Source organism: Astyanax mexicanus, chromosome 24 (genome assembly GCF_023375975.1).
Source record: "Astyanax mexicanus isolate ESR-SI-001 chromosome 24, AstMex3_surface, whole genome shotgun sequence".
Lineage (NCBI taxonomy): Eukaryota > Metazoa > Chordata > Actinopteri > Characiformes > Acestrorhamphidae > Astyanax > Astyanax mexicanus.
Genome location: NC_064431.1, coordinates 28821687 through 28849591, shown reverse-complemented (window position 1 = coordinate 28849591; position 27905 = coordinate 28821687). Strand labels below are relative to the sequence as shown.

General features: G+C 37.1%; 1 protein-coding gene across 24 annotated transcripts in view; it reads right to left on the bottom strand.

The window, feature by feature from the left end:
• itpr1b (inositol 1,4,5-trisphosphate receptor, type 1b) overlaps positions 1 to 27905 on the bottom strand; it is a 227391-nt gene that overhangs the window by 157549 nt on the left and 41937 nt on the right. For 13 of the 24 annotated variants that reach the window (XM_049471933.1, XM_049471931.1, XM_049471935.1 and 10 more), the window contains exons 8-20: positions 26852 to 26935; positions 26526 to 26672; positions 25094 to 25261; positions 24455 to 24499; positions 23583 to 23612; positions 19276 to 19430; positions 10011 to 10110; positions 8900 to 9060; positions 7858 to 7999; positions 7111 to 7269; positions 3257 to 3429; positions 1744 to 1863; positions 80 to 274 (exon numbers count right to left, since the gene is read on the bottom strand). In XM_049471933.1, the coding sequence (XP_049327890.1) occupies positions 80 to 274; positions 1744 to 1863; positions 3257 to 3429; positions 7111 to 7269; positions 7858 to 7999; positions 8900 to 9060; positions 10011 to 10110; positions 19276 to 19430; positions 23583 to 23612; positions 24455 to 24499; positions 25094 to 25261; positions 26526 to 26672; positions 26852 to 26935 (1679 nt within the window). The remainder of the gene's footprint in view (positions 1 to 79; positions 275 to 1743; positions 1864 to 3256; positions 3430 to 7110; positions 7270 to 7857; positions 8000 to 8899; positions 9061 to 10010; positions 10111 to 19275; positions 19431 to 23582; positions 23613 to 24454; positions 24500 to 25093; positions 25262 to 26525; positions 26673 to 26851; positions 26936 to 27905) is intronic. The other 11 variants (XM_049471941.1, XM_049471947.1, XM_049471950.1 and 8 more) reach the window with 5 other exon arrangements.

The following is a 27905-nucleotide window of genomic DNA, read 5'->3' as shown; positions in this document are numbered from 1 at the left end:
TTGCACAGCTAATGTAAATTCCTGCCGCCGTTAATTCTGTGTACAGTAATAATGTTCTATAATAAAAAAACATTATTACCTGTAGTAACTAACAACCTCCTGGTCCTCCTTCTGGCCCTCCTTAGCATCCTGAGCCAGCTCTCGGATGCTCTTGCTGCGAATCTCCTTGGTGCTGTCCTTCCAAAACAACCACACCTCCTCCTCATCCTCCTCTGCCTCCACTGGAGGCTCTCCAACATTTACTGCCTCGATCTCAAACCGAGACAACACCAGCCTGAGAGAAGAATAGAGGAGAAAACAGAGACACAGAAAAGCACTGGGTCATTTGTTGCCTTATGAACTGCTCACTATCATACTTGTTCTTACTGATACTTACTGGCATTAAAAATTGTATCATTATTATACATCATTTAATTTAAACGTAGAGAAAATGTGAAAACTAATAAATCCCTGTACGATACAGAATAGTAACTTTAGGCCTGTTATAATAAATACATTATCAACGTATAACTAGGGGGGTGCCATATCGTATCATACACAATAATATCGCCAACATTTTTGATCGATATTATACCTTGAAATATCGTCCCCCATCACCCATTCCTAATTATCACATCAGGGTACTACTTTTTTATGTTTCATTATATATCTACTAAAGACAGATTATATCTGTCCAGTATCATTTATTTTCCTGGATATATGGAGATATTTGGAGTGCATTATTATTAGTATCATGACATTTTGGATCATTTACTTCTGTTACAAATCTCATAAAATTCTTGTATTTTTTAAAATCTCAGTTAGTGGTGTGTCATATCATAATATATGCATTAATAAAATTACATTTTATTTTTTTGCAGTAGTGTATTCTTGAAATATATATATATTTTTAATTCAGTGTTTTGTCATTTCGCTAAGAGTATATTATCATAAAAATACCAATATAATGTAACTGTGACATTATTTTAGGGTCATATCACCTACCTCTACTTTTAAAATTTTAAAAACAATGTACAATATCTATAGCAAATCTTTTCTATACAATTCTAAAGTATCATTGATATATATTAACATGACATAAAATGGTCTTAAAATAATATAATTCATCACAATTATTTCTGGGATTTAAAACAGCGTCACAAAAATTAGTCATCGTGACAGGCTTAAAGCTCCACTAGGTAGGATTGAGATTTTGTGCTCGTGGGCTCCCCCTACAGTTGTAGAGTGTAATAAATGTTTCAAATCTTTCTCGTTTTCTGGCTTTCACAGACATATTCGGTGTCTTTCCAGCTTCTGCCAGAGTGTCTGTATGTTCGTTTGTAAAGAATGAACCAGTAGTCCTTGCAGAACTGTTCGAACTAAAGGTCGGAAAGCAGGTCGCAGTTCTCGCGAGCGCTGGTCGCGGCCGCCTCGGAAAACTTACATAGTCTGGTTTGAGCTCAGAGGAGTCTGTCACAGACACAAAAAATCAAGGAAATCCTACCTAGTGCTGCTTTAAGTAACAAGTAAGTAATTTTTATATATTTTGGAGAATTTTTCATTTTTGGAAGCAAAAAAAGTCTAAAAAAAAGTCTAAAAAAAAAAAAACAGCACATCCACTCACAGTACAGCTAGAATAGTAACTAAATGCTAGAGATAAAAGTGTTTAGTGTTTATAGCTGTTTTCTGTCTTTACAGATGTGAACACAAGACAGATGGTGGTGGTAAATTTAAACACATTCACAGATATTCATAATGGCTCACTTGGTCTCTATGAGGATGTCTGCGTTGGCTGGGTCCAGCACAGCATTGCAAATCAGCTCCTGCGTCACAGGGATGGACTTATTCATGGACACGCACAGATCTGAGAGGTAATCCAGAAACCTGTGCAGTGTAAGGACACACACACACACACACACACACAAGAGAAGAAAAAATGCCCAAGAGATGAATAACAATAAATTATTCATACTGTCAACAGATTTATATTTTTTATATGTTTTTGTCCCACAGCTTTTGAGATATTGACACTGTTCTGGACAACTCCAGATATGTGATCGGTAAAAGGTCTTCCGTACAGTAATCGACTTTGATGCGGATTTCATTTTCCAGCAGGACTTGGCACACTGCCCACACTGCCAAAAGTACTAATTGGTCTTATATAATATTCTATTTTCTGAGACGCTGATTTTTGGATTTTCATTTCATTTGCTACATGCATCTATATCTCACTTTCCTTTTATTTGTTCTGGCTTTGTGGTTGCACTTCCATTTCTCTTACTTTCACGTACAGTACAGGCCAAAAGTTTGGACACACCTTCTCTATTTCAATGCCTTTTCTTTATTTTCATGACTATTTAGATCGTAGATTCGTCAAAAATCTACACTCTAAAGGTGTAAAAACTATGAATGAACATGTGGAGTTTTATGTACTTTTTATATACTTAACAAAAAATGAGCTGTCCTCCACAGTCACCGGACCTGAACCCAATCCAGATGGTTTGGGGTAAGCTGGAGCACAGAGTGAAGAAGGCAAAGGGGCAACAAGTGCTAATAAACACCTCTGGGAACTGCTTCCTTCAAGACTGTTGGAAAACTTTTCATTTCAGGTGGCCACCTCTTGAAGCTCATTGAGAGAATGATGCCGAGAGTGTGCAAAGCAGTAATCAGAGCAAAGGGTGGCTATTTTGAAAAAACTAGAATATATATATATATATATATTTTTTTAGTTATTTTCCCTTTTTTGTTAAATATAAAACTCCACGTGTTCATTCATAGTTTGATAAATAAAAAAATTGGTAACACTTTACTTGAACTGACATTCAACTGACATTCAAATGAATGTCTATTAACTGCTGAATGTCTATTAACTTAACCATTTGTTGAATGTAAATGAGCAAAAATAGAGCATACCCTATACCTACCCTTAACCTTAACTATTAATCAACCCTAAACCTAACTCTAAACTAAACTTTACAGTAAATCTATCTATAAACCCAATCCTAACATGATAAGATTAGAGTTTGTAGGGTTACATTTAATAGAGAATCATTTACTTTCGCCTTTCAGTTCAGTTGCATTTAACAGTCATACAGTTGAATGTTAGTTTAATGTCAGTTGAGCATCATCAAATGGACCATCCAAGTAAAGTGTTTCCAAAAAAATAAAGAAAACGCATTGAAAAAGAGAAGGTTTGTCCAAACTTTTGGCCTGTACTGTATTCTTCTCTATAAACACATAATCAGGCCTTAAACCAGCTCCACACCGTCCACCTCACCTGGGCTCACGGTTCTTCCTCACGAGGCTGACAAAGGTGTCGATCTCAGCAGCGGTGATGTGCTTTTCCAGCAGCTTGCGGTTGTTGTGCAGGAGGGCCGTTATCGTGTCTTCAGCCAGAACGTCGTAGCCAATCTGCTTCTGCATGAAGCGGAACTGCTTGGCAATGTACTCCTGTACAGGAGGTTAAAAAGACAAAAAAAATACTTAGAGTAACAAAAAGGATGCAATAATGTGTTTTTTTCTTTCTCGTTCCTAATTATTCCTTGTTATCTGCTTAAATCACTTCATTCATTGGGGATTCCCAAAGAGGGGGGGGGGGGGGGGGGTTGTCTTGAGCTACACAATATTTTTAATGGAAAGTTCCCGTGTAGGCCGACACTTTATTACTATTACAATTCACAACATGTTCACAGGACTTAAAATAGAACCCTGTGGTACTCCACAAAATGTGGTGAACTAAGGGCATTTTCACACTTTTAGTTCATTACCCTGGTCCGAATCAGCTGATCAGTTGGAGCGTTTTCTCCCTCGGTTTGGTTTGTTTTCACACAGGCACAAACCTTAATGAACCAAAATGCACCCAACAAACCATGCAAGCACAATCTCTCCTCTGATTGGTCAGGGCTGTCTGGAGCCGGAGCAAGAAGAGGTAAATATAACAAGAAGGTTCTGTGTTCAGACCAAGGCATATATCTGTGAAAAGTAAAGCAGCTATAACACTTAAAGCGGAAAATATCACAGTTTTTTTTTATTTATTTTTTTATGGGATGTCCACACAGTCAGTGCAGAGCTGTGCGGGCGGGAATGGCAAGTGCTGCACATACAGCATTCAGTGTGAAAAAAGATTAGCATGGACACAGGTTTTTCTTCATAGCTGTGCTGATTGTCTAGGTAATAAATCAGGTTAAACTGCACCTGAACAGCCATTTAGCTCAAACATGAGTAGTATATTTAATAGTTGGACCAGATAATGTTTTCAGCACAAACAAACCACTCGGGAGTTTGTTTGGAACTGGACTGAGATCAGCCCCTCTTGTGGGTCTTTTGTACGGTTGTTTTGGTCAACACCAGACGGCGATTACTGTTTTCATTTCAAAACGGAGTGAAAACACTCTAAAAGTCTATGAAACAACTTTTTCTTTTTTGTCTGATGGAATTCTGATTGGAAGGTTGATAACTGAAACATTCTTCAGTTTAATTGGTTAACTAAACAAATCACTTTAGTTTAGTTGATTAGTCACAGTCATGTCCCTCTCATATCTTATACACTGCATTTATAAGATAAAGACATGGCAGACGACATTGACAGATTGACAGTATGCTCAGATTCACTGTGATCAATTACGAGCGGATTTCTTCTTTGACAGTTTCTACTCATCAAATGCCATCTGGGAGAACATGCTAAGAGCACCAGGTGTGTAGGTACACTTCGTGACAACTTATTATTCCTCAAAATGATTACGCGACTGTCACGTAATAACAGCCAGCTGTTGTATTCGTGCACACTAATGGCTGTTTGCACTCTGGTGGGTTAAAATACTTAAAGTATTTATATAAACACATTGGCATAGTCAATGACAAAAACATAAAGTCTCCCTACATGTCTATTTAAATGATTACTGATTACAGGAGTGGTCTGATTAGACACTGAATTCGCCCATTAAAAGTCAATCAGGGGCTACTTTTGGGTAGTGCACCTCATGGTGAGATATGGTCACTCATTCATAGATTTTGGGGGGAGAAGTTGGGGGATAATGTGCCTCATATGACTACTAGGAGTGAGTGAATAACAGCTCAGATACTTTTTGAAAAAGAGGCTCACTCAAATACAGCATAAAAAGATTAATTTGATTGCAGAAACTTTTTCTTGGTGGTATTTTTTTTGTCAATGGATGTATTATTTTTTTTATATAATTTAGAATAAACAGGAAATCTCCCAGCTGTGGGCCTTTCCAAAAAGCACTCAACAAAAAGCCCTGATGTTCATCTTCTCCAACCAGCATGCATGATCAAGTTCTCCTCACAGGACTGAAAATGACAAACGCATAGAACGCCTGAGGTCGAGCTGAGGGGCCTCAAAGTCTGATTCACCCTCGACTGAAAAAGCACCGCCTGACGACAGGCTAGCAGAAATTACCAAATGCAATCAGTCACAGGAAGCTTTGCTCATGGTTGCAGGGTGAAGATAACATCTGAACAGCACATGCACACAACAGGACGAAAAGACCCCTCACCTCTGCATATTTCAAACAGTAACATGTAATAACCTATTTAATTGAATATATTTAAGAGGTTGAGTCTATGTGTGACAAAGACATTTTTTTCTTGATATGACACTCTGCTCTACATTTAAACATTTCAATCGAATAAAAAAAAAAAACGATGATTAAGTACACATCCAAGACATCTTCATGTATTTCAGTACACAGAACTGACTGGTCTTTACACAGTCACCTACAGTCCTTCTTTCTACAGAGAAGTTGTTCTCCTGCGATTAGCAATGGACTGGCAAAGGACTTCCTTGGCCTACCAGTCCATTTTGCTCTGAATAAGCATAATAAGATTTTTTTTTTTTGCACAGTTATTGAAGTCCATTTAACAAGTATTGAACAATGGGAGTCTAAAACAACTACAGACTCCAAAGGTCTCCAAAGGTATCTGAAAGCAAGTAGATGATCCAAATGTTCCAAAGTTTAGGTGCCATAAAATCATGTTTTGTTTTTTATTTCAACACAGTAAAATAGAAATCTATACAAATACTATTGAGTTAAAATCGGAAACTAAAATCGGTACTAATTAGGTATTTTGTAGGTGTTTCCTTTAACTACAGTCAGTAGCAAATGAGCTCAGACCAAGCTAAAAGCAAAGCTTTTTCCAGAGTTCATACACTTGTTAACCAATAAATTTCCTTTATTGGTATTGGGGTTTTCATGACTTTTCCGTGCCTTCAAGACAAATTTTCCTGAACATATGATTTTTAAAACATCAGTGCAGACATGAAGAATAAACCAAAAATCAACCAAAACTATAATCGAAATGTATTATAGTGGGCCTAAAATGAATCTGACACACAATCTTCAATAATAAAAATGAGAGCTCAATTATGCAGGGCTAAATTTATTGGCTCAAAATAGATTTTCTCCATTAATAAACTGAAACACAAAGAATTGTAGAGCAAATTTCCATGACTTTTGCAAAACTTTCTGGGTGTTTTTATTTTTCCAAAACTTATCCAGGCCTGAAAATTGCTATGTTCAAATTCCATGACTTTTCCAGGTTTTTCATGAGCGTCTGACCCCTGTTTTTCTCTAATTTTGTAAAAAAAAAAAAAAAAAAAAAAAAGTAAATAAATAAAAAAATAAAAGTAAAAAATATAAACCTCTTTAAACATATCTGACCAATATAAAATTTGTCCATGTTAATTCAGTTTTGTTTAACTTTTAAAAAATACAGAAAAAAACATCTTATTGGGGGTTTTAGCTGGTGTGCAGTTAGTATTCTCACTATCTCAGTGGCATATCTTCTGTGGTCTGATTGCTATCTTCAAAATCGGTCTCGTCTTGAGAACGATGAGATGTGAAACTACTGATTATAACCTGAAGAGTTTCATTTCATAGCCAAAGTGACCAAACACTTCAGTCTGAACATGTTTTCTCAGCTACAATTGAACAAACAAACACCTTAGGCTTTAAGTTTTGTTTGATTTGAAGAAACTATTGATTTATCTGCGTTTATCTGAGTTTTCATCATCAGTAGGAAGTGAATTGAGAAGAATTGTTGTTCACAGCTCTGGAAACTCTAAAAACTTTGACTAATATGAAAACAGTATTTTATCTAAGTGCTGAGACCCACCTGGTTCTTCCTGTAGTCCTGCTGAGAGTGGCGGAGCACCCGGTAACACAGACGACAGATGTGTCTGAAGGGAGCGTGTCTCTGATCGCCAAGCTCTTCTAATCGGAGCATTGGTCCATCTCCACTGTCTGTGAATGGAGCTTGCAGTAGCTTGAAGATCTGTGAATATGAACAGGATGGCCATTGGTAGGGCTTGGCAATACATTCTGAATATTTTTAGTATAAAAAAGACAATATTAGTAATACATAGATTAGCATCTATGTGTGATATAATTCCAAAACAACTATGGATGCATGTTAGAATTCTGGGCCGAAGATGATATCCAATATTACACACATACATATTTTGTAATCACAGTTTCATTGATCTTGAGCTTGTTCTCCTCCACCAGTCCTACACACTGCTTTTGGATAACTTTATGCTGCTTTACTCCTGGTGCAAAAGTTCAAGCAGTTCAGCTTGGTGGTTTGATGGCTTGTGATCTTCCATCTTCCTCTTGATTATATTCCAGAGATTTTTAGTTTGGTAAAATCAAAGAAACTCATCATTTTTGGTCTTTTTCCAGCATACAAAAAATGTCAAGTATTAGTTTGAAAAATATAGACTATTAGATTTGATTTAATTATGATATCGTTATACCACAGTTAGTTCCGACCCTGCAGTGATAAAATTGATAACAGTAGGTAGCTCTGCATTATTATAGTCCATCCAAAAGCTTCAGTAGGCACATGTGGAAGGTGTTGTACCTGTTTGAGGATGTTCTGCTCCCGCATAAGCTTTTGCCGCTCCCGGTTTGGCTTGTTGACCATAATCTCAAGCACGTCCTGTCCGCTGTTTGGGATGTCCACCACGAAAAACACCAAGTCCTCCAGCAGCTTAGTCACAAACCTGTGGAATACCCAGAAAAAATGAAGAAGCATAAGGGCATTATTTTTAATAATGGAAAATATAGATAATATAATTTTGACTAAAGCATTAGTAGATTAGGAAAAAGAAGAGTCAAACAAATTCAACAAAAATATTAGACTTACTTATTTATTGGGTTCACAAAAAAATGTAAGCACTGGATTTTTGTACACGCTGGGATATTTTAGTTTCTAATCACCATCGGAAATCCTGTGACTGTTTTAACTGAGTTTTTCCTATCTCTTTTTTTTTTGTTCTTACTCTTTATTTACTTATTTGTATTTATTTATTTGTTTTTTTATTTTGATTTTTATGATCTTAGTTAATTATTATTGCTTTAATCATTTCGTATCACTCAGCGTTTTTTCAGTTACTTTTACTATTATTTTTTTCCTTTATTTTTATATTTATATACCATTTAAATATTTATATTTTATTTTATAAATTCTTTAATGTGTACATTTTAATTGTTATTTTATTTTGTTTTTCCCCCTTTATTTTTTTATGTATACATTAAATATATTTATTCTATTAAATATGTGTATTTCTTTTATTTATTATTATTACTTTTGTCCTATTTCTAATTTCTTATCTAATGTTTTCAATCATACTGTAAAAGCTGTACTGTAACTGAGGGTCACCCTCAATGTACTTCCGAGTAAAAAAAAAATAAATAAAAAAAATAAAAAAATAATTTAAAAAAGTTGGTTAATTGATTAATTAATTGATAGATACACTTATAAAATACTTTACACAGCCACATAATAAAGTTTTATTAATATGTAAATATTTTGATCCACATGTTCCAAATAACATCTAAAAAATCCACACTGTATCCTGTAACACCAGTCTGGCTTAACATACTCAACCCCAATCACAAACCTTCGTTCATTCTGCGTGATGGTCCCCTTCTCCAGTTTGCCAGCAATGGACGCCAGCACTTTACTGGCATCATTAGCAAAGTCTAAATCCCTGACTTCTGCAGGAGGAACGGGCACAATGGCAAAGGCCTCCTTGTCCTCTTTGATGGCAGATGTGCCAATCTTGATAAGAGGAAACAAAAAATAAATGTAGTTAAACGGATAGACAGTGTGAAGTGTGAACGTCAATGACTGTAGAAACGCATGGAAAGCGCAACAATTCTATAACATGAAGCCACCACAAGTTTAGCACCTCTGCATGTTGTAAAAACAGAAAACCATCTAAAACCACCTATTTTTTTTTTCTTTAAACTGTCTTACCACAAGTTTCCCCTGTGCGTGCGTTTTATTTTCCTCCAGAAATCAGTTTTTGCTGTACTGCAGCTTTACACTTAAGATCCAGAAAGCTAAGCGCTGCCACAATGATTGGGAGATTGCTGGTTCCAATCCCAGTCATGCAGCTTGCCATGAGCTGCCGGAGCCCTGAGAGAGCACAATAGGTCTTGCTCTCTCTGGATGGGTACAGTAGGTGGCGTTCTTTCCCCTCGTCACGTCTAGGGTGATGTCGATCAGCACAAACCTGCGTCTGTGTAGTACTTGTATTCAGTCTCAGTCAGCAAAATCTAGTCTAAATCTAGTCTAGTATTTGAACTTGCACCCTAGCAAGTCCAAATACCATTTAAACTATATATTCTAAATTTTTTATTGATTTAACTGTCGTGATTTTGTTTTCTAGTCTTTTGAGTCTCAATGAAAGCTGTCTGAGATGCTTAATTTGAAAGAAGGGGTAGACCTACTAAATGAGTAGACGAGTTTGGCTTTGCCTCTGGTCTCTGGTTTCAGATTTGATAACATTTTGAACAATTTTGGCTTTATTATTTGGGTTTATATAGAACATGCATTGTTTAACATGCATTCCAAAGAAAAATACCCATAGAAGAATGTGGGAAATGACAGCGACATCATTTAAAGCGAACATATTCATTTTAGTACATTAATTGGAGTCTAGATGAGCCTTTATGAACCTTGACGATGGTTTATTGTGACAACCCCAGGACACAAACCACACTTACCCGAAGCATGACCGGTTTCTCTTCCTCCTTATCGATGGGGTTGTTGGTGCTGTGGACCCATGTGTTTGTGCACAAGTGCCGCAACCGCACGTACGAGTTCCTGGAGGGATATAACAAAGAGTCAAATACGGTCTAAAGCGCTGACACTATAAGCGGGAGGTCGCTATCGCTATCAGCTGCCGGCACTCAGATGGAGCACAATTGGCCTTGTGTCCTCCGAGTGGGTAGATGGCGCTCTCTCCTCATCACACTCAAAAGTGATGCCGGCACAAGGCATCTGTGAGCTGATGTATTGGAACCTAGCCGCTGTGCTTTCCTGATTCACCAGCTGTCGCTCGAAAAGAGGGGCAACTGACTGACTTCACATGTTTCAAAGGAAGCATGTGCTCGTCTGCACCCTCCGAGGGACGCAGGCATCGCTAGTGATGGGGACGCACACAGGGGTGGGGCACTGGGTTGCCAAATTGGAAGAAAATAGGAAAAATCAAAAAAAAAAAAAAAATGGATTTACTGCTCACATAGGGTGTTACCTGCACTCTTAGGGCGTCTTCAAACCTGTAGTTGGTTTCTCTGATCCGAATCAGTTGATGAGTTTCTTTACTTTTCTCCCTCGGTTTAGTTTCACACAGGCATAAACCTAACCGCACCAAAATGTGCACCAAAAAAAAAATCACGCAAGCACACCGTCTCCTCTGATTGGTCAGAGCTGTCAGAGTAGTGAACGCTGTACATGCCGTGTGTGTAAACAGCATGGAGCAGAAACAGTGTTTGTTTACAGCTGTGGTAATTAGCGTTATCTGGCTAATATATCAGATGAAACTGAGCCGTATCAGCAGTTTATCTCAAATAAAAGGAGTATATTTGATAGTTGGGTTGGATTGAGACTGTATCAGCAGGTCTCAGCATGGATGTTTTGATCTGCAACAGTGTGTGATTACTGTTTTCACACCCGCTCAATTGAACCGCACTAAGGGTACGAACAAACCAGATTCTATTTTAACCAGACCAAATAGTGCAAGTCTGAAAACTCCCTTAAAACCAGATGTAGCTATATTCTAAATTAACCTGGTAATTATGCAAATTTTAAGATGTAAAGTTTTAATATTTCCTTTAGTCTAAACGCAACATGAGAATAATAAAAATCACGTCAAACGGCTGCAGGCAGAGTGTGTCCATTTTTAGCAGCACACTTGAATCCTTACGGAGAGCGAGAGACAGTATAAAGGCAGCATTTTAAGAGGCATCCAACTGAATTTGGGTGTCCTTGAGATTCTCCTGAGGGAAAACCACCCAGTGTGGAGGCAGTCATGTGAGAACTCTGAGTATCATTAACTCACAGCACAGAGGGTGGGGAAGCAGAAAGCTCATTCAGATGCCTGCATCCTCAAAGCGGCTCATGTGACTCTGATTGTATTTCTGGAATGAAGATAAGACAACTATGCCGGAGTAAGGATCCAAAACACTGCTCACTTCTCACTGAGCCTGGGTTGTGAGGCTGGAGGTCATTTCAGGTTGCAGAATGTTACACCAGGAACTGGGTGAATAGGAAGCAGTCAAGTTACAAGTGCATCTCTAAAAATTGGAATATCAATGAAAAGTTACTTTATTTTAGTAATTCAGTTCAAAATGTAAAACTCATATATTATACAGATGTATTACACACAGAGTGATCTATTTTAAGTGTTAATTTATTTTATTGTTGGATGATTATGGCTTACAGCCAAAAATCAGTCTCTCAAAAAAATTTGAAAATTATATAAGACCAATTGGTACTTTTGGCAGTGTGGGCAGTGTGCCAAATACTGCTGGAAAATGAAAACTGTACTTTGGACTTGGCTCACCAAACCATCACTGATTGTGGAAACTTCACACTAGACCTCAAGCAGTTTGGACTGTGTGTCTCTCCACTCTTCCTCCAGACTCTGCTTTCTTTTTTTCAAAATGAAATGTAAAATTTACTGATGATCAGTGATGGTTTGGAGAGGCATGTTCTGCTGGTGTTGATCCACTAAGTTATAATATCAAGTCCAAAAAAGTAAGTGCAGTTTTGTTTTCCCAGGAAATTTTACAGCACTTGATGCTTCCCTCTGCTGACAACATCTTTATGGAGACGCAGATTTCATTTTCCAGCAGGACTTCAACCTCTCTCACAAGATAATACCTCACGGAGGGAACAGAACTGCTTGCAAGCTTTACTGCATTACCAGTAGAAGTCCATGTTATGAAAACAACAGTTGTTGGTGATGCTGGATATCCCAATATCGATGTAGAACGTGATAAATTACGACGCAAATTTGCTCAAAGATTTACCAACACTTGGTTACGCTACATTATAGCACAGTAAGTTCTGACCCTGCAATGTGATTGGCGTGATTGGAGGTGTTTTATGAGTGACGTTATCAGCCAGTAATGCACTGTAACCAAAGTTCTCCATGTATTACTCCACCACATACAGGTAACCAAGCAACGATGCAGCGGTCACAAGCCAAACAAGAGCAGCAATGGAACTATTTTAACTGGTGGAGTGTTTATAATCAAACAGATCGTATTTTTGTTCTTCCTTTTTAACTAAAAATCTTTTAATAAACAGTGATAATGAAACTGTGGTATAATTGCAAAAAACACTAGAGGTTCGTGCTATAACGAGTAATATTGGCACTACGAGCGCAGCACAGCAGTGCCAATATTACACATTACAGCACAAACCTCTAGTTATTATTGTTTAAGTAATTTTTCTTAACGTTTTTTTTTAGTGAAAGCTTTTATCGTGATTAGCCCTTATTCGCAGCCCAAACTGCATTTTTTTTCCAAATGGAGGAAATAGTTTTTAATTAGATCTGATATAAAAGAATTCCTCTGTAGTTCTTTGGAATCAGGGTAGAGTTACATCCATGACTGGCTCAGACAGGCCAGTCACTGATCACTTAATGTGTGTGTTTAAGCAAATGATGATTGCACAATCCTTAAGTAAACTCCTTGTGTTTGCTCTCTCTCTCTCTCTCTCTCTCTCTCTCTCTCTCTCTCTTTCTCTTTCTCTCTCTCTTTCTCTTTCTCTCTCTCTCTCTTTCTCTCTCTCTCTCTCTCTCACACACACACACACACCTATCAAAGCTGGTATTGTTCTGCTCCTGCACCTCTGCGTCAGTGAGCAAACGCATTCACATGAGGAACTACATGCTGTTCCTCACACCACAAATAACTCAACCTCCCCACATTCTTTCTTCACTACTCTGACAGTAAACCAGCTGTTCCACACACACACACACACACACACACAAACACACACACACACACACACACACACACAAACACAAACACAAACACACACACACACACACAAAAGCATTATTACCTCAAGTGAACTTTACAATTTTAAGCCAAATGAAAAGACAGAACCCAATCTTTTATCCTAAATAAATCTTACTAAAAAGAAAACAACACACACACACACACAATTAGGAATATTGCTGTTCATATGGCTAGACGATCCTGATCTGGCCCAAACTCAACCTCTAGTAAGCAAACCACGACTTCTGCTATATGGACACGACAAAGAAAACAAATCTTACAAATAAACGGATAAACCCAGACCTCCAACATATACATGTTTGAATACAAAAGCTATGAGTATATCAGATGAAACAGAATTTAAACAGATTTTCACTAAGCAGTGGGGCACTGTTGTGGATCTAATTATAGAGTAAGGACTTTTATTATGTTTTTTACTGTATTACTATTATTGATATACTTTATCCTTCATCTCTTATTGGTACATTTTTTTAATGCTCAGTGTGCGTGTGTGTAACTATAAATCATTCGAGAGTGGAGATGTATTCATTTTTTTTTATCTTGCTTTAAAATTGATGTGAATAATGCAAAGGAAAACATAAAACTGTATTTGTATTGAATTACATTGTATTATGGAAAAAATAAAAATAAAATAAGCTGCGTCAGAGAACACTGTTAAAAACTGGCCAAGCAGTTAGAGCATCGGGCCATTTGTAGTGCTTAAGCGCAGGTTTTGGACTACAGAGACTGCATCAGATGTTAAAATGGTCTGTGATTGGCTGAACCCTGGACATGGGAGACTGGCAGATGCATTCTGGGAATTATAGTGCTGAAGCAAAGATTCAGCATTTACAGGAAGCCCAAAGTGTGTGTTTTTTTTACTACAGCTTCCAGGCCAACACAAAGGATGCATAAAAGCATGTGGGCACTGCATGTTACATTGTTTGAAATATGCGTGTTGGTTTTTGTGTAAAATATAACATAATGATGTGTGTGCATGTGTGTGTATGTGTGTGTGTGCATAGTCTAGAATTAATTAGTCACCCCTAAAGCCAAGCTTTGAGGTAAGACGCGCGTGTGTGCGTGTGTGTGTGTGAGAGAGAAAGTGTGTCTATCAGTGTGACTGTTATACAGACAGCACGCACTCAACGATGTGACACACAGCCATGCATCTTAGCCACTAACTAAGATCACAGTAATCTCTTTCACAGCGACACACACACACACACACACACACACACGGCTTATCAAAAGCATCTATGAGTCTTGTCTTATCATGAAATCTCACACTGAGGGCATGTGACCCAAAGGAAGTGAGAGATGAGGCAAAATGGTATAAATAGCTTGATATGCCCTCAGCACATTGTCCTAGCACAGATATTAGCTTTGTTTTCATGTTTAAACATAAAACACACATGCTGACACACACATATATATATATATATATATATATATATATACATACATGAATAAACACCAAACATGTATGCACAGACAAGAACACACACACACACACACACACACACTCTCACAAGACTCACATGACTCAACTAATTCAACTAATGCTAAAGCAAATTTACTCACCTAGAGCTAATAAACTCAAACATTATTTGCTAGTAGTATTTAGTATTCGTAACTGTATAATATCACTGATGTTTATCTTGACTACAAAATACTTTATTTATTTAATATACATTTCCAGTCAAAAGTTTTAGAACACCCCCATTTTTTCCACTTTAATTTTGGCATTTAAGCTCTTCCGGTCCAGCCAATAACTGGAAATGCTAAAAAATAAAAATAAAAATAAAGAAAAACAAATTAACTAAAAAATAAAATAAAATAAATATTTGAGTATTGTAAAATTACATGTATTATAAAAAGATTTATAAGAAGATATTATAAGAAGAAAATCTTATAAAAAAAATGTAAATTTACAAAGCCTTAAAAAAAAAAAACAGAATCATAGACAACTCTGTAACTCTTATCTTGTGAGAAATTACAGATGAAGCCACAGAGTGGTGAGTACTCTTTTCTACACCTTCAAAAGACTCTTAGTACGAAAACTGGAGAAAACTGCTACAGGAAGAGTCACGTCTGGCTGACCCACATGGCAACAGCTTTTAGAGAGCCTTTAGATCATCTTACCATGATTGGACGTGAAAAGTCATGAAAGTCTCAGTTTCAGCAGTGAAGAGAAGAGAATTAGAAGATTTTTTTCTAAGCTGTTAAACATGGTGGCGGGTTATTCTGGAACCTTAAGATGACCCAAGGGTTCATAAAACAAAATAAAGCAAAACAGCTCAGTCGAAACAAACCTTATAAGGTCTGAAAAACCACTTCCTTCAGTAGAGCGAAAAAAAGCTCAGTGAAAGTGGTCATTAACATCACTAAAGCAGGCTTCAATATCACCTGACACTTTAGGGCCATGACCCATTAAGCAAATATCAGCTCATTACATTTTATTAATACTTAACGCTTGGCACTAGACGGACTAAATGTGTCATTAACAGATCTGTAGACTCATCCCCCTCCATTCCCCCTTCATTCCTCCACTGACTCCTACTCCTACTACTCAGATGTGTGATATGTGTATTTCATTCTAGCTTTTACAGCTTTCCAGCTGGGTTAGATTAGATCAGAACCTGGCTCCAGGTGTTTAAAGGAAAGCCAGAACTAAATTCTGCAAAGTCTCCATCTCTTCATCTCTAGGAACATGACCAAGCAGCTCTGGCTCCAGCCCTCATCATTCACATCCAGAACCAAAATCCAGGAATTCAGCAACGGCGGAGGAACAGAAGGGCTGATTGCGTCATCAGGAGATGCTTTCCAGATGATTGGCTGTATAAATATGGCAATATGGGGGTGGGCTGTTGCGTAACATGTGGCCTGAGCTGGAGAAGAGAAGAGACGAGACGAGACGAGACGCAACGAGATGTTGCTGGCAAGTGAACTACGGTCACCATGGTTTCCGGCCTGATTCTGAGGAGGGACTTTCCTGGATATTTTCATACAGTGAGGTCAGACTTCAGTGGAAGCAGTGATGAGGGTGTTCTCATGTGAGTATACAGAATACACACACACACACACACACACACACACACGTGAATACCACACCCTGGCTGACTCTGGATGAGTTGAATTTTTTCTTGGCACACAGCCCGATTGAAGTTAGTCTGCAGGTCTGGATGTCAAACTCCAGCTCCTTTAAATGAGTACAAGAGTCAATGGCAAGAAGAAGGCCATAAAAGCCTCAATCTGCGTAAATAAATCTACCCAAAGGTGTCACATGTATGGCAGTGTGAATAACTTGGGACAGTTTAACATTAGGGTCGGGACAATATATCGATATTGTGATATATTGTAGTGCTTTGAACTTATCGTATCGATCTTTGGTGTCAAATATCAATATTTCTATTGAATCATTTGCTGCCTCCACCAATTCGACTTAATTGACTTTGGGTCAATTTGATATTAGATCTGGGACAATATATCAATATTTGATATATCATATTGCTTTGAACTTATCGTATCGATCTTTGGTGTCAAATATCAATATTTCTATTGAGTCATTTGCCTCCCCAAATTTACTTACTAAAGTTACTGCTTCACTTCTCCACATGGTGGCGCTATAATCAAATGAATAACAAAGGCACTCAAGAATAAGTCCATAATTCCTGGTATTTGCTTATTTAGGAGTAGTTTATCCTCTTAACAAAGATGCTGTGAAGTATTGTAGGTATTTGTCTTGTGATACATTGTATAATCACAGAAATCACAGTATAGTGATATCATCGTTATTGTCGGTAACGTAAAGTAATAATATATAACTACAATACATATCTAATCACATCAGAATTTTAGGGGTGCAAGTAAATACAGAAATATAGAAGTATCAAAAAATTATGTTATAAAATACTGTATTGATTATCAAAAAAATTGTATCACACAATGTTGTACTCTTCAGATCCCACCCCACTATTTTATATGTATATATATATACGTATATATATATATATATATATATATATACGTGTATATATATATATATATATATATATATATATATATATATATATATACACGTATATATATATATATACGTGTATATATATATATATATACATATAAAATAGTGGGGTGGGATTTTTTTTTTTTTTTTTTTTTTTTTTAAGCACCTCAAATCCGGTGCACCTTATGTATGAAAATAGACCAGAAAACAGACATGCATTCATAGTGTGCCTTATAATATGGTGTGCCTGAACAATCTTAATATATCACCTTGCATATAGTATTGCAATTTATTGCGATATACTGAATTGTAACCTCTGTATCATGCCTAAAAGAGAACCTGGTGTCCAAAGCAAACTAAATTTGCCTGAAATCTTGAAAAACCTCTAATCACAAATTGAACATCTTAAAAAACTGATTGTAACATTAATTAAGATCTCGATCAGATCCTAAGGCAGTTAAGGCAGTGAAAAGCAGTAGTCTTCCCCAGCAGTTGAACAGATATCACCACAGATTCACATTATAAACCCCTTACACTTAATCATGTGACCCACTGCTACTCACACTGCTACCCCAATTAACCCTCAGCCCCATACTGCTGCTAATCCTCTCCTCAGGACTCCCAACAGGCCAAACTGATCACACTTTAAAAATCAACTCTTCACAGCACAAAGCAATAAGAATGACTGAAAGCATGTGGAGACTACTGTATTTTTTTTTCACTATAAGGCGCACTTAAATACCCTTTAATTTTCCCAAAAATCGACAGTGCGCCTTATTAGTAAAGCAGTAAAGCAGTAGAGCAGTAGAAGCCACTCCTCTAAAGTACAGCTTTGTATAGGAGTTTTAGTAAAGTTTCTCCAGCACTAAGGCTGGGAGCAGCAGCATTAGCATTAGCTGCTAACCGCAACGCTAACTCTTTCAGCATTTACAGGTAAATATATCAGACTGTAGTTTGCGTGTTTACCGTGTTAAAACAAGCTACGTTGTGTGAACCGCTAGCTGATAGTGCCCTGGCTTATCAGAACACTCAGGGTTCCTCAGTGTAGCCCTGTCGGACAGCGTTTACTAGCGCTAAGCGCTGCTGCTAACCATACTGTTGAAAATGTTGGAAATCTAAGATTACTGTAAATAAACAGAAGCACTTTACTCACCCAAACAAACAGTATACAGGAGAGTAATCTGTGTAGATTAACATCCAGTGCTTTTTTTTTTTTTTACTTTGAAAGAAATAGTTTTTTTAAGAATTACAGTTTTGTTTACTTACGCACCTTATAATCTGGTGCACCTTATGTATCAAAAAAGACCAGAAAACATCTGTTTCTTATAGTCTGTAAAATATGGTTATATAAGTTAATATGAGCTCGTTTACAAACTGTTTTAACTGTGTAAATTACATTTTTTAATGTAACAAATAATTTACAGAAGGAAAGAACACAGGAAGAACACTTTAAATCGCCGCTGTCCAATTAAAAACAGCAACTTTACAGGAGAGAGAAAAAAACTTGTGAACTTTCAATGGAAGTCAATGTAAAAAGATTTAAATTTAGGTCATTTTGAAGAGTTTCTATTGGTTCATTCATAAAGAAATGTTGGCACAGTGTAAGGGACAGTTTGTCTGTTCAAATTATGTAGTAAACTAAAAATCAACAAAAATGGAAATAAGTGTGTTTCATTGGACAGCGACGAAATATTAGTCAAGTGTCTAATATAAGCGTTATATAAACTTCTTTTTAGCTTATTTTTATAATAATTATGAAGAAAAAGATATTCAGAAATTGGTGAATGAGGCTCAACATTGTTAGCCACTACACTACACCAACAGCTTTACTGCACCTTTTAATAAACTAAATATCTGTTACCAAATATATAATAATAATAACAACAATAAAATCTTCAGTGGAAGTGAATCAGCTACTGAACCAGAACATCTTCAGTAGAAAACAGCGTGGTACGTCCTGCTGTGTACCTGGGTACGAGAGAATCGCCCCCTCGGAGAGTGGTCGGGTCCAGCTCAAAGATGGAGGAGATGTCGTTGCCGTCGGGAACGGAGACGAGGGTGTACATGACCTTCTCGTTGGGCGTACGCAGACGTGCGCGCAGAGCCTCATGTTCCGAGTCCAGCTGAGACACAGAAAACACGTTACCATGGAAACCCAGCAACAGAGGTCGGAACAAGCAATCACAAACACATAAGAAGACAATACAAACAAGGACATCAGTCTGAACATCTACAAAACTAAACATATTCACAATATTTATTATAATATATATATAATACTATAATACTACTGATGCACTATAATACTACATACAGTATCTTTACTTTGGAGAACTCACCTATTTAAGCTTTATAGAAGACAAATCAGTGACTATTATAAAGTATTAATATTAATTCCCTGTTTAATACAAAGTGGGCATTTAAAATATAAAGGGGTGTGCCATATCTTATGGTACACAATAATATCACCAACATGTTTTAATATTGTGAACGATATTATAATTATCACATCAGGGCACTATTTTTTTTTTGCTGTTTTTAGCAAAAGAAAAATCCACACTGTTTTAATTTTCATTTTTTTGCAGTAGTGTTTTCTTGATTTTTTTTTTGTATATTGCAAAATATACAATATACAAAAAAAAAAAAAAATAAATAAATAAAAAATTTGCAAAATATACAATGAAATATTGGGCGGCACAGTGGCGCAGTGGGTAGCACTTCCGCCTCACAGCAAGACGGCCTGGGTTCGATTCCCGGATGGGGCGTCCCGGGTCTTTCTGTGTGGAGGTTGCACGTTCTCCCTGTGTCTGCGTGGGTTTCCTCTGGGTTTCTCCGGTTTCCTCCCACAGTCCAAAGACGGCACGTTCAGGCTAATTGGAACTTGATTGAAATTGCCCCTTAGGTGTGAGTGTGTGAGTGAATGTGTTTTTTTGTCTGTCTGTGTCTGTCTGCCCTGCGATGGATTGGCGGCCTGTCCAGGGTGTATCCTGCCTTCTGCCCGATGCCTGCTGGGATAGGCTCCAGCCCCCCCCGCGACCCTTCACGGATTAAGCGGTTGACAATGAGATGAGACAATGAAATATTGTGATATAATTTTAGGGCCATATCGTCCATTCCTACTAATCAGTGACTAATATAAAATATTAATATTAATTCCCTGTTTAATACAATGTAGGCATTCATATTACAGACCTGTCCAATTCTAATTATAGTCTAATTATTTTAATAAAAACAAAAAGCTACTGTTCTTTAAAAGTGATGAGTAACTGCATTGTGCTTTGTCTAATCAATATATCACTGGCCTACAATGACAGTAATGCTGGGACAATACATCATGTTATAAAATATGTTTATCATGGCTAACAGGTTCTGTTATAAGGCTTAACACTATTTATGAGTCTATAATCTATTATTGTACATACTTTACATAGATTGCATCTATATTTAAGGTTGTGTTCAAGCAAAAGCATGTCATTCATTTTCCTTAAGTGGTCCTTCAGTGCAGTTTTTATTACTTAATGGGCTTTTGAAAGCTCTATGGAGTACATTTGCAGATCATGATTAAGCCTAGTCCTGAACTACACAGTATTTTGAATGTGAATTTGCCATTGAAAGGAAAATATACTCTACTCAGGTCAACTAATCTTAACTAATCCCTGTACGGGAAACCAGCCCCAGAGAAGTTGTCCAGCCTGCTGGCCTCAGTTGCCCTGGTTTTAATCAGTCCAAGGAAATAACAGCTGAAATCAGAGATGGTGTCATACTGCCCTCTACAGACTAGTCAATGCAGTGGCATCCCTTTTCTGTGAGCATAGCTCCATCATGTGGGTATAAACTGCATTTATTAAAACAGGCACCTCAATTGAAAATGAACTAGAAAACATATAGGATAATTACAATTAAATAATCCTACATTTTTACTTATAACAGTTTTGTGTACAACAAAAACATAGATCTGCGCACATAGATGTCCTCTCAATACTGTGGTTTTTCTGGTTATTTTCTGGAGTTTTATGAGGGACAGAAAAGCAAGCCTTATTGTACAATACAGCTCTGGAAAAAAAAATTAAAGACCACTTAAAAATTATGAGTTTCTTTGATTTTACCATATTAAAAAACCTCTGGAATATAATCAAGAGGAAGATGGATGATCACAAACCATCAAACCAAACTGAACTGCTTGAATTTTTGCACCAGGAGTAAAGCAGCATAAAGTTATCCAAAAGCAGTTTGTAAGACTGGTGGAGGAGGAGAACATGCCAAGATGCATGAAAACTGTAATTAAAAACAGGGTTATTCCACCAAATATTGATTTCTGAACTCTAGTCTTTGCATTATCTAAGATCTAAAAGCTCTGTTTTTTTTTTGTTATTTCAGCAAATAAATGCTCTAAATGACAATATTTTTATTTGGAATTTGGGAGAAATGTTGTCTGTATTTTATAGAATAAAACAACAATGTTAATTTTACTGAAACATAAACCCATAAATAGCAAAATCAAAGAAACTGATTCAGAAACTGAAGTGGTCTCTTATTTTTTTCCAGAGCTGTATAGGGTTGTGACTTACTCTACTGTTAGGAGTGCATACAATATAAAACACCTTAAAGACCTGAAATTAAGGCATAGACTACTATTGGGTTTACTTTGTCCCACAGAGTTACACAATATCTGAAGGAATCAGACTTTATTAGCAGAAAAACAGCTGTTAATGTAAATAATTACAATAAAAAAATGTACATTTTTAATTACTACTGTTTTGTGTACAACAGAACACACACATGCGTATATAAATGTCTCTCAATTCTGTGATTTTTTTGGCTAAGGTATAACAGTCAGAAAGATGAGTTTTATGATGGACAGAAAATCAAGCAATACTGTACTATGGAATGATTATGTATTTACTTACAAATAAATAAACAAGCCAATAACAAGGGATGTAGTATGCACTTATAACTGCTTATAGTGAACAAGGGTGGGAGTAGCATGCACCCAACAGGTCACATGTGTCACATTCCTTGTCCTCTCAGCCCACAGCACTGCAGAATTAACTATTCTGATTCAACCTTAGATGCATTCTATGTAGACCCAGATATCAGAATTTCTGAGTACCAAATTAGAACTTTAAACTGATTTTCTCTGGTCTAAATCAGTTGATGGGTTTGTTTACTTGAAGCGTTTTCGCCCTCTGCTTGGTTTGGTTTCACACAGGCACAAACCAAAGACTCCAAAGACTTCTCAAATTAATGGAATGTATGCATGAAGGCAGCAATTTATAAACTGATATCTAAGCATCAGATCTCTGCAGAACTCTGGCCTGAAACGAGCACAGTTTGACACACCTGCAACAGGTGTTTGGTGCAAGTTCGTCAAAGGTTAAGAATGCATATTGAGCTTTGGACAGCTACACAGAGGTGTTGTGTCCACATCTAAAGGTGCAATGTAAAGTTATGCAGTTACACATAGGGCTGGGTATCAAAATTAGATTCAAAAAGGAATTTAATGTCTTGGTACTGCTGAGGACCGCAAGATCTAAAAAAATCAGTGTTTTCGATATTTCGATAAACGTGAAGAGTGTGCACAGAAACGCAGAAACGTGTGCAGTCCCTCTAACTGCTTTTATAATACAGTAAAAACTGTTCTAGTGTGCCAGACCTAAACCACAATAAACTATTACAATAATACTGAAAAAATCCCAGCTTAAAAAAAAAGAATCATCATTTTACCTCATTATTAAGTGTTTGACACCACTTATATTAATATATTTTAATTTTGCCAATCTAATGCTGTTATTCCTTAAAAAGAAGTATTAAAATCGGAAATGCATCCAGTAAGACTTTTAAGACCTCAGGAAAAATATATGTAGTTTAAGTAGTTAAAGTAATGCTGTTGTTTTTGTTCTTAATAAAGCGACACAATCATGCACATTGTTCGTTTTTTCCAACAAGATCCTAAAAGATGGAGTCTATCATGATTTATTAGATAGTATGAATGATAATGAGATTACTCATGTTGGCTGATAAATAAATCCATTGTGTGAGAATAGTTATCGCTTTTTGTATTTTTTGGTTGCAATTTAGAAAAAGGTATTGAATTTTTTTTTGTTGGTTAACAGTATCAAATTCAGGGTACCCATATCAATATTGGCATAATTTTTTTTTAAACGATACCCAGCCCTAGTTGCACAGACTCTAGCTCTACATGCTATATATATACACATCACGACACATTACGGCATTTAGGCTCATATGCATTCTAGCTAACCGACTGAAGGTACCTGAAAATTAAAGGGAACAAAATCGCCCACCTAGAGCAGAAAACAAAACGTGTGTTTAAATAAGGAACTCAAACAGGCTTTAATATTCTTTTATCAGCCATTACATTAACACCACCTCCTTGTTTCTACCGTTTGTGTAGCTTATTTGACCAGCTCCATGGATTTAACATAGGAGATTACAGATTACAATCCTATTGTTTTCTCTGCAAACTTCATTATCATACACGTGGTGATGGTGTATGAGGTGTTAGTGTGTGTGTGCGCGTGTTCAATATTTTATGGCCATTTTCTTCATAGAAATAAAAAAAAAATTAAATTAAAAGTTGTCTCAGTAGCTAACTAGCAAGCTAACTTTCCCGTTCCACCTTAAATGGTGCAACAGATGGCAGATGCTGCACAATTTAAGGTGGAATGGAAAAAATGTATATAAGAAAAAAGTTAATAAAAGCTAATTTCATCTCCTCATCACAAAGGAATTAAAAAAAAAAAAGTACAACAATAATTTATAGCTGCAATACCTGCCCCCCCTCTCTGAAGACAAACAAAGCTATAAAGTTAACTAGCTGACCAGCAGCAGCTAGGTTGCTAAACTTTTGCGCTTCATTGCTATAGCTATATCTGTATCGGGTGATTGAAGAGTTGTCCCAATTCTTAGAGGGAGGATTTCACCCCCTAAGGGTGTACAAAAATAGTAATGTGATTGGGCCAAATGAAGCAGAGAAACAGAATAACTAAGTCTGTAATTATAGAACTACAAAATGATCTAAGAGGATAAATGGACTACAATAACATAATAAAATGGACAACAATCGCACAACAAAACAAGAAGGCAGTGTTAATGTTATGGCTGATCAGTGTATAAAGATACTTACAGAGGAACGTGATTCGTGAGACTCTTCCTCATAGTCTGGATTCACCTGAAATTTATGGATGCACACATTCTTACAGAGGTGAAATATTAACACACAGAGTACAATAAGAGTTAAGAAAATTATTTAAACAAGCATTAGTTGTCTACAAAGCAAGTTATCTGAATTAACAGCCCCAAAAAAAAAAGACTGTTATAGCCACACAAAGCCACACTATTATGCACTATGCAAAACTATTTTCTATTTTTATCTGGATGCTGTGACCCATTTAAAACAGACAAAAACAGCAGCAGCTAAAACCAAATCCAGTAAGTAAAGTTCATTAAAGAAAAAGTAAAAAGCAAGTAATTCGTCTCTCTTACTCAGTGCAACTAAACTGCCTTAAAACTGCAAGTGTCAAACCCCAAAAGTACCAGGAAGCCTGTACTGTATACTGTACGCTGCACACTGTTTGGTGTTTTTTCTTAATTAAAACATTAATTCTAATAATAATTTTAAAAATGTTTGATAGTTGAAATAGAGCTTGTTTGCTGAATCAGACATCAGACAGTTTTAACTGAACTGATAAAGGACTTTCTGTACCAGAGTTTGACACCTTCAGCTAAAAAAAGTGTGTTAGTAGCCGTGAGTGCAGTCCCCTACCCAGCGTGAGCAGTTAGAGCTGACCTGGGACCAGCCGACAGAGCGTCCAGAAGCAGAACACACCTCACTCACCTCTGCAGCCAGGTAGTGCCCTGTGGCCAAGTGCTTAAACCTAAAGAGGCTGTTCCAGTAGCCGGCGCCACCACGGCATGGGTCGTGCTGAACTACCTGAAACATTGAAACAAGGCAAGTCAAGTTAAGCTGTGCTTTATTATTTAGTATTGTTAATTACGATGATACATCTGGTTACAAAGAACAATACTTTGAAAAGTTAAAAACTGAAATTAATCTCCGCAAAACAGACCTTTTCAGATATCTGCAACTACTTCTTATCTACACAAAAATAAGTTATAAAGGGAAGGGAGGGGGAATAATTTGCAGGAAAAGAAAAATAAAAAATACAGGAAAAGAAAAATAGGTACCACTTTAAAATATGGCTCCTTTATAAAGGGTTGATAAATTGTTCATAAAGGAATTTAATAATAGTTATAATCTAAGTTGTAAATATGTAAAAAACATTAATAAGCACTTACAACACATAAATAGAAAGAACATCATATCTAACAAAATAATACAGAAAGTCAGTTTAGTAATTTAATACATTATTATAGATAAATGAATAAAGAATAGAAATGAATATTAACAGAAATTTTAATGACGAATGAAGAAAAAGACAAAGTGAGATAAGAATCAATATTTGGTACATAAAACGCTTCTCTGGTGAGCTTTTGTTAACATACCTCCCCTGTCTCTCTGTTGTGCTCGGCATGACTATTTTCGCCCCTTTAAATTTTTCTGCCCATTCTTGGGCTCCCTATCTCCTTATAAGGGCGTTTTTCCCCAGCCGTGTCCCAATTCACTAGCCGGGGCAGCAGTAGTGTATTAGACCGCGACCCTGACGACATGGGTTCAATCCTGCGTGAGGAGCGGCGTGTTTATTTATTATTTTTCCTTTTCTTCTTGGGTTTACCTGCTTTTTGAGATCAACTGTTCTGCTATTGGGTTCAACCACCCTCTGGGCTGAGAGACAGAGGAGGAATGTTAACAAAAGCTCACCAGAGAAGCTTTTTATTTTTTTGTTCATTACAGTTCAACAACCTCACGGACCAGATGTTTCATGCTTGCAGGCCACATCTGGCCCACGGGTCACCTATTGCTGACCCCTGTAGTACAGTTTTTTCTATACCACTTTAAAATAAGGCGTCTTTATAAAGAGTTTATAAATAGTGTATAAATGAGAGCTACTAGTCATTTTACAAAACAGATTTTTTTTTTGTGGCCCGCCACATAATGGCTTGGAAAATATCTGGCCCGTGGTCAAACTTGATTGCCGACCCCTGCTGTATTATTATAAAATTTGTATTAACTTATATTGTGCTATGTTTCAAATTAAATAAAAAAAAAGGAACAATATTTCTTGACCAGAGCTCACCTCCACTTCCCACAATGCTTTGCTGCTGGTGGCGGAGGTGGCAGACTGGCGCCCTGTGGTCCGGAGAAACACATACTGCTTCTTCCTGTGGTCATCACACGTCAGAAACTTCTCCTGTTCAGCATGAAACAGTCGTACCACATCACCCTGCCCACCAGAGAAAGAGCCATTTAAACAAATGACTAGCAAGTTCTATCCAGTAATATTGTCTGTGTTTGTTTGTAAGAAACATAGTTTACTGGTTACATAATCTCTATAGGAGCAAGTAACTTAAGAAACTACAGTAACTCATATTGTTTCCTTATAAACTGTCATTCAGTACATACCCCTTTCAGAATGACCTCCTTGTTGTCACTCCATTTCATGAACAAGACTATTTTCCAGCTAGTGTTGCAGTTTACTGAATTCACCTAAACAGAAAGATTTGAGAGATCGTATGTTTTACATTACACACGCATCACAAAGCACAAACTCTCTCACAATCTAAGAGCACAAGGGTCACTTTCTCTAAGCATCTGGAGCTGCAGGAACATACGGTCATCCCCCGAAGTGCTTTTGAGTGACCCAGGGGGAAAGAAGGGTCAGTGGCCGATTTAGCTACAGCAGCAGCATCACTCAGTATCACAGGAAATTCTACAGCAATGCACTGTACACAAATAATAAATGAAAAAAACGCGTGAAGTGCTCTTTTAGATGCTCTTCCAAGAGTGAGAAAGTGAGAGTGCCCTTTCACTGCCAGTCTTAGGGCAGGCTGTCCCAAAGTGGGTGTCATGATGCAGTTAAAATGAATGGGAACTGGGGGCTGCCAAGTGGTCCAGCTGTCACTATAATTGGGAGTTAGCTGGTTCGAATCCCGGTCATGCAGCTTGCCATCAGATGCCGTAGCTCTGAGAGAGCACAATTGGTCACCTTGCTCTCTCTGGGTGGCTAGAGTAGATGGGGCTCTTTCTCCTCATCACTTCTAGGGTGATGGTGATCACCCAGCACAAGGCTGCGTCTGTGAGCTGATGTATGAGAAGCGAGTTGCTGTGCTTTCCTCCGAGCGCACTGTAATGCTACTCGGCAGTTCAAAAAAATGAGGCGGAGTCTGACTTCACATGTTGAAGTTGAATGTGTTGGACAATTAGCCTAGCTAAATTTAGAGAAAAATGGAAAATATTGGAAATCAAAAAGTAAAAGAAAAAAAGGATAAAAAATGAATGAACTGACATCAAGATTCTGTATCACAGGTTTCGCTCCTGTGCTGGTGAGGCTCTGAGTCAGGTTAATTTGTTAATAAGGCACAGTCTGCTATTTTACTGACTGTGTAATTGCTGCTGCCAGTTTCTCTCCAGATCTTACACACACACACACACACACACACACACACACAATCATGTG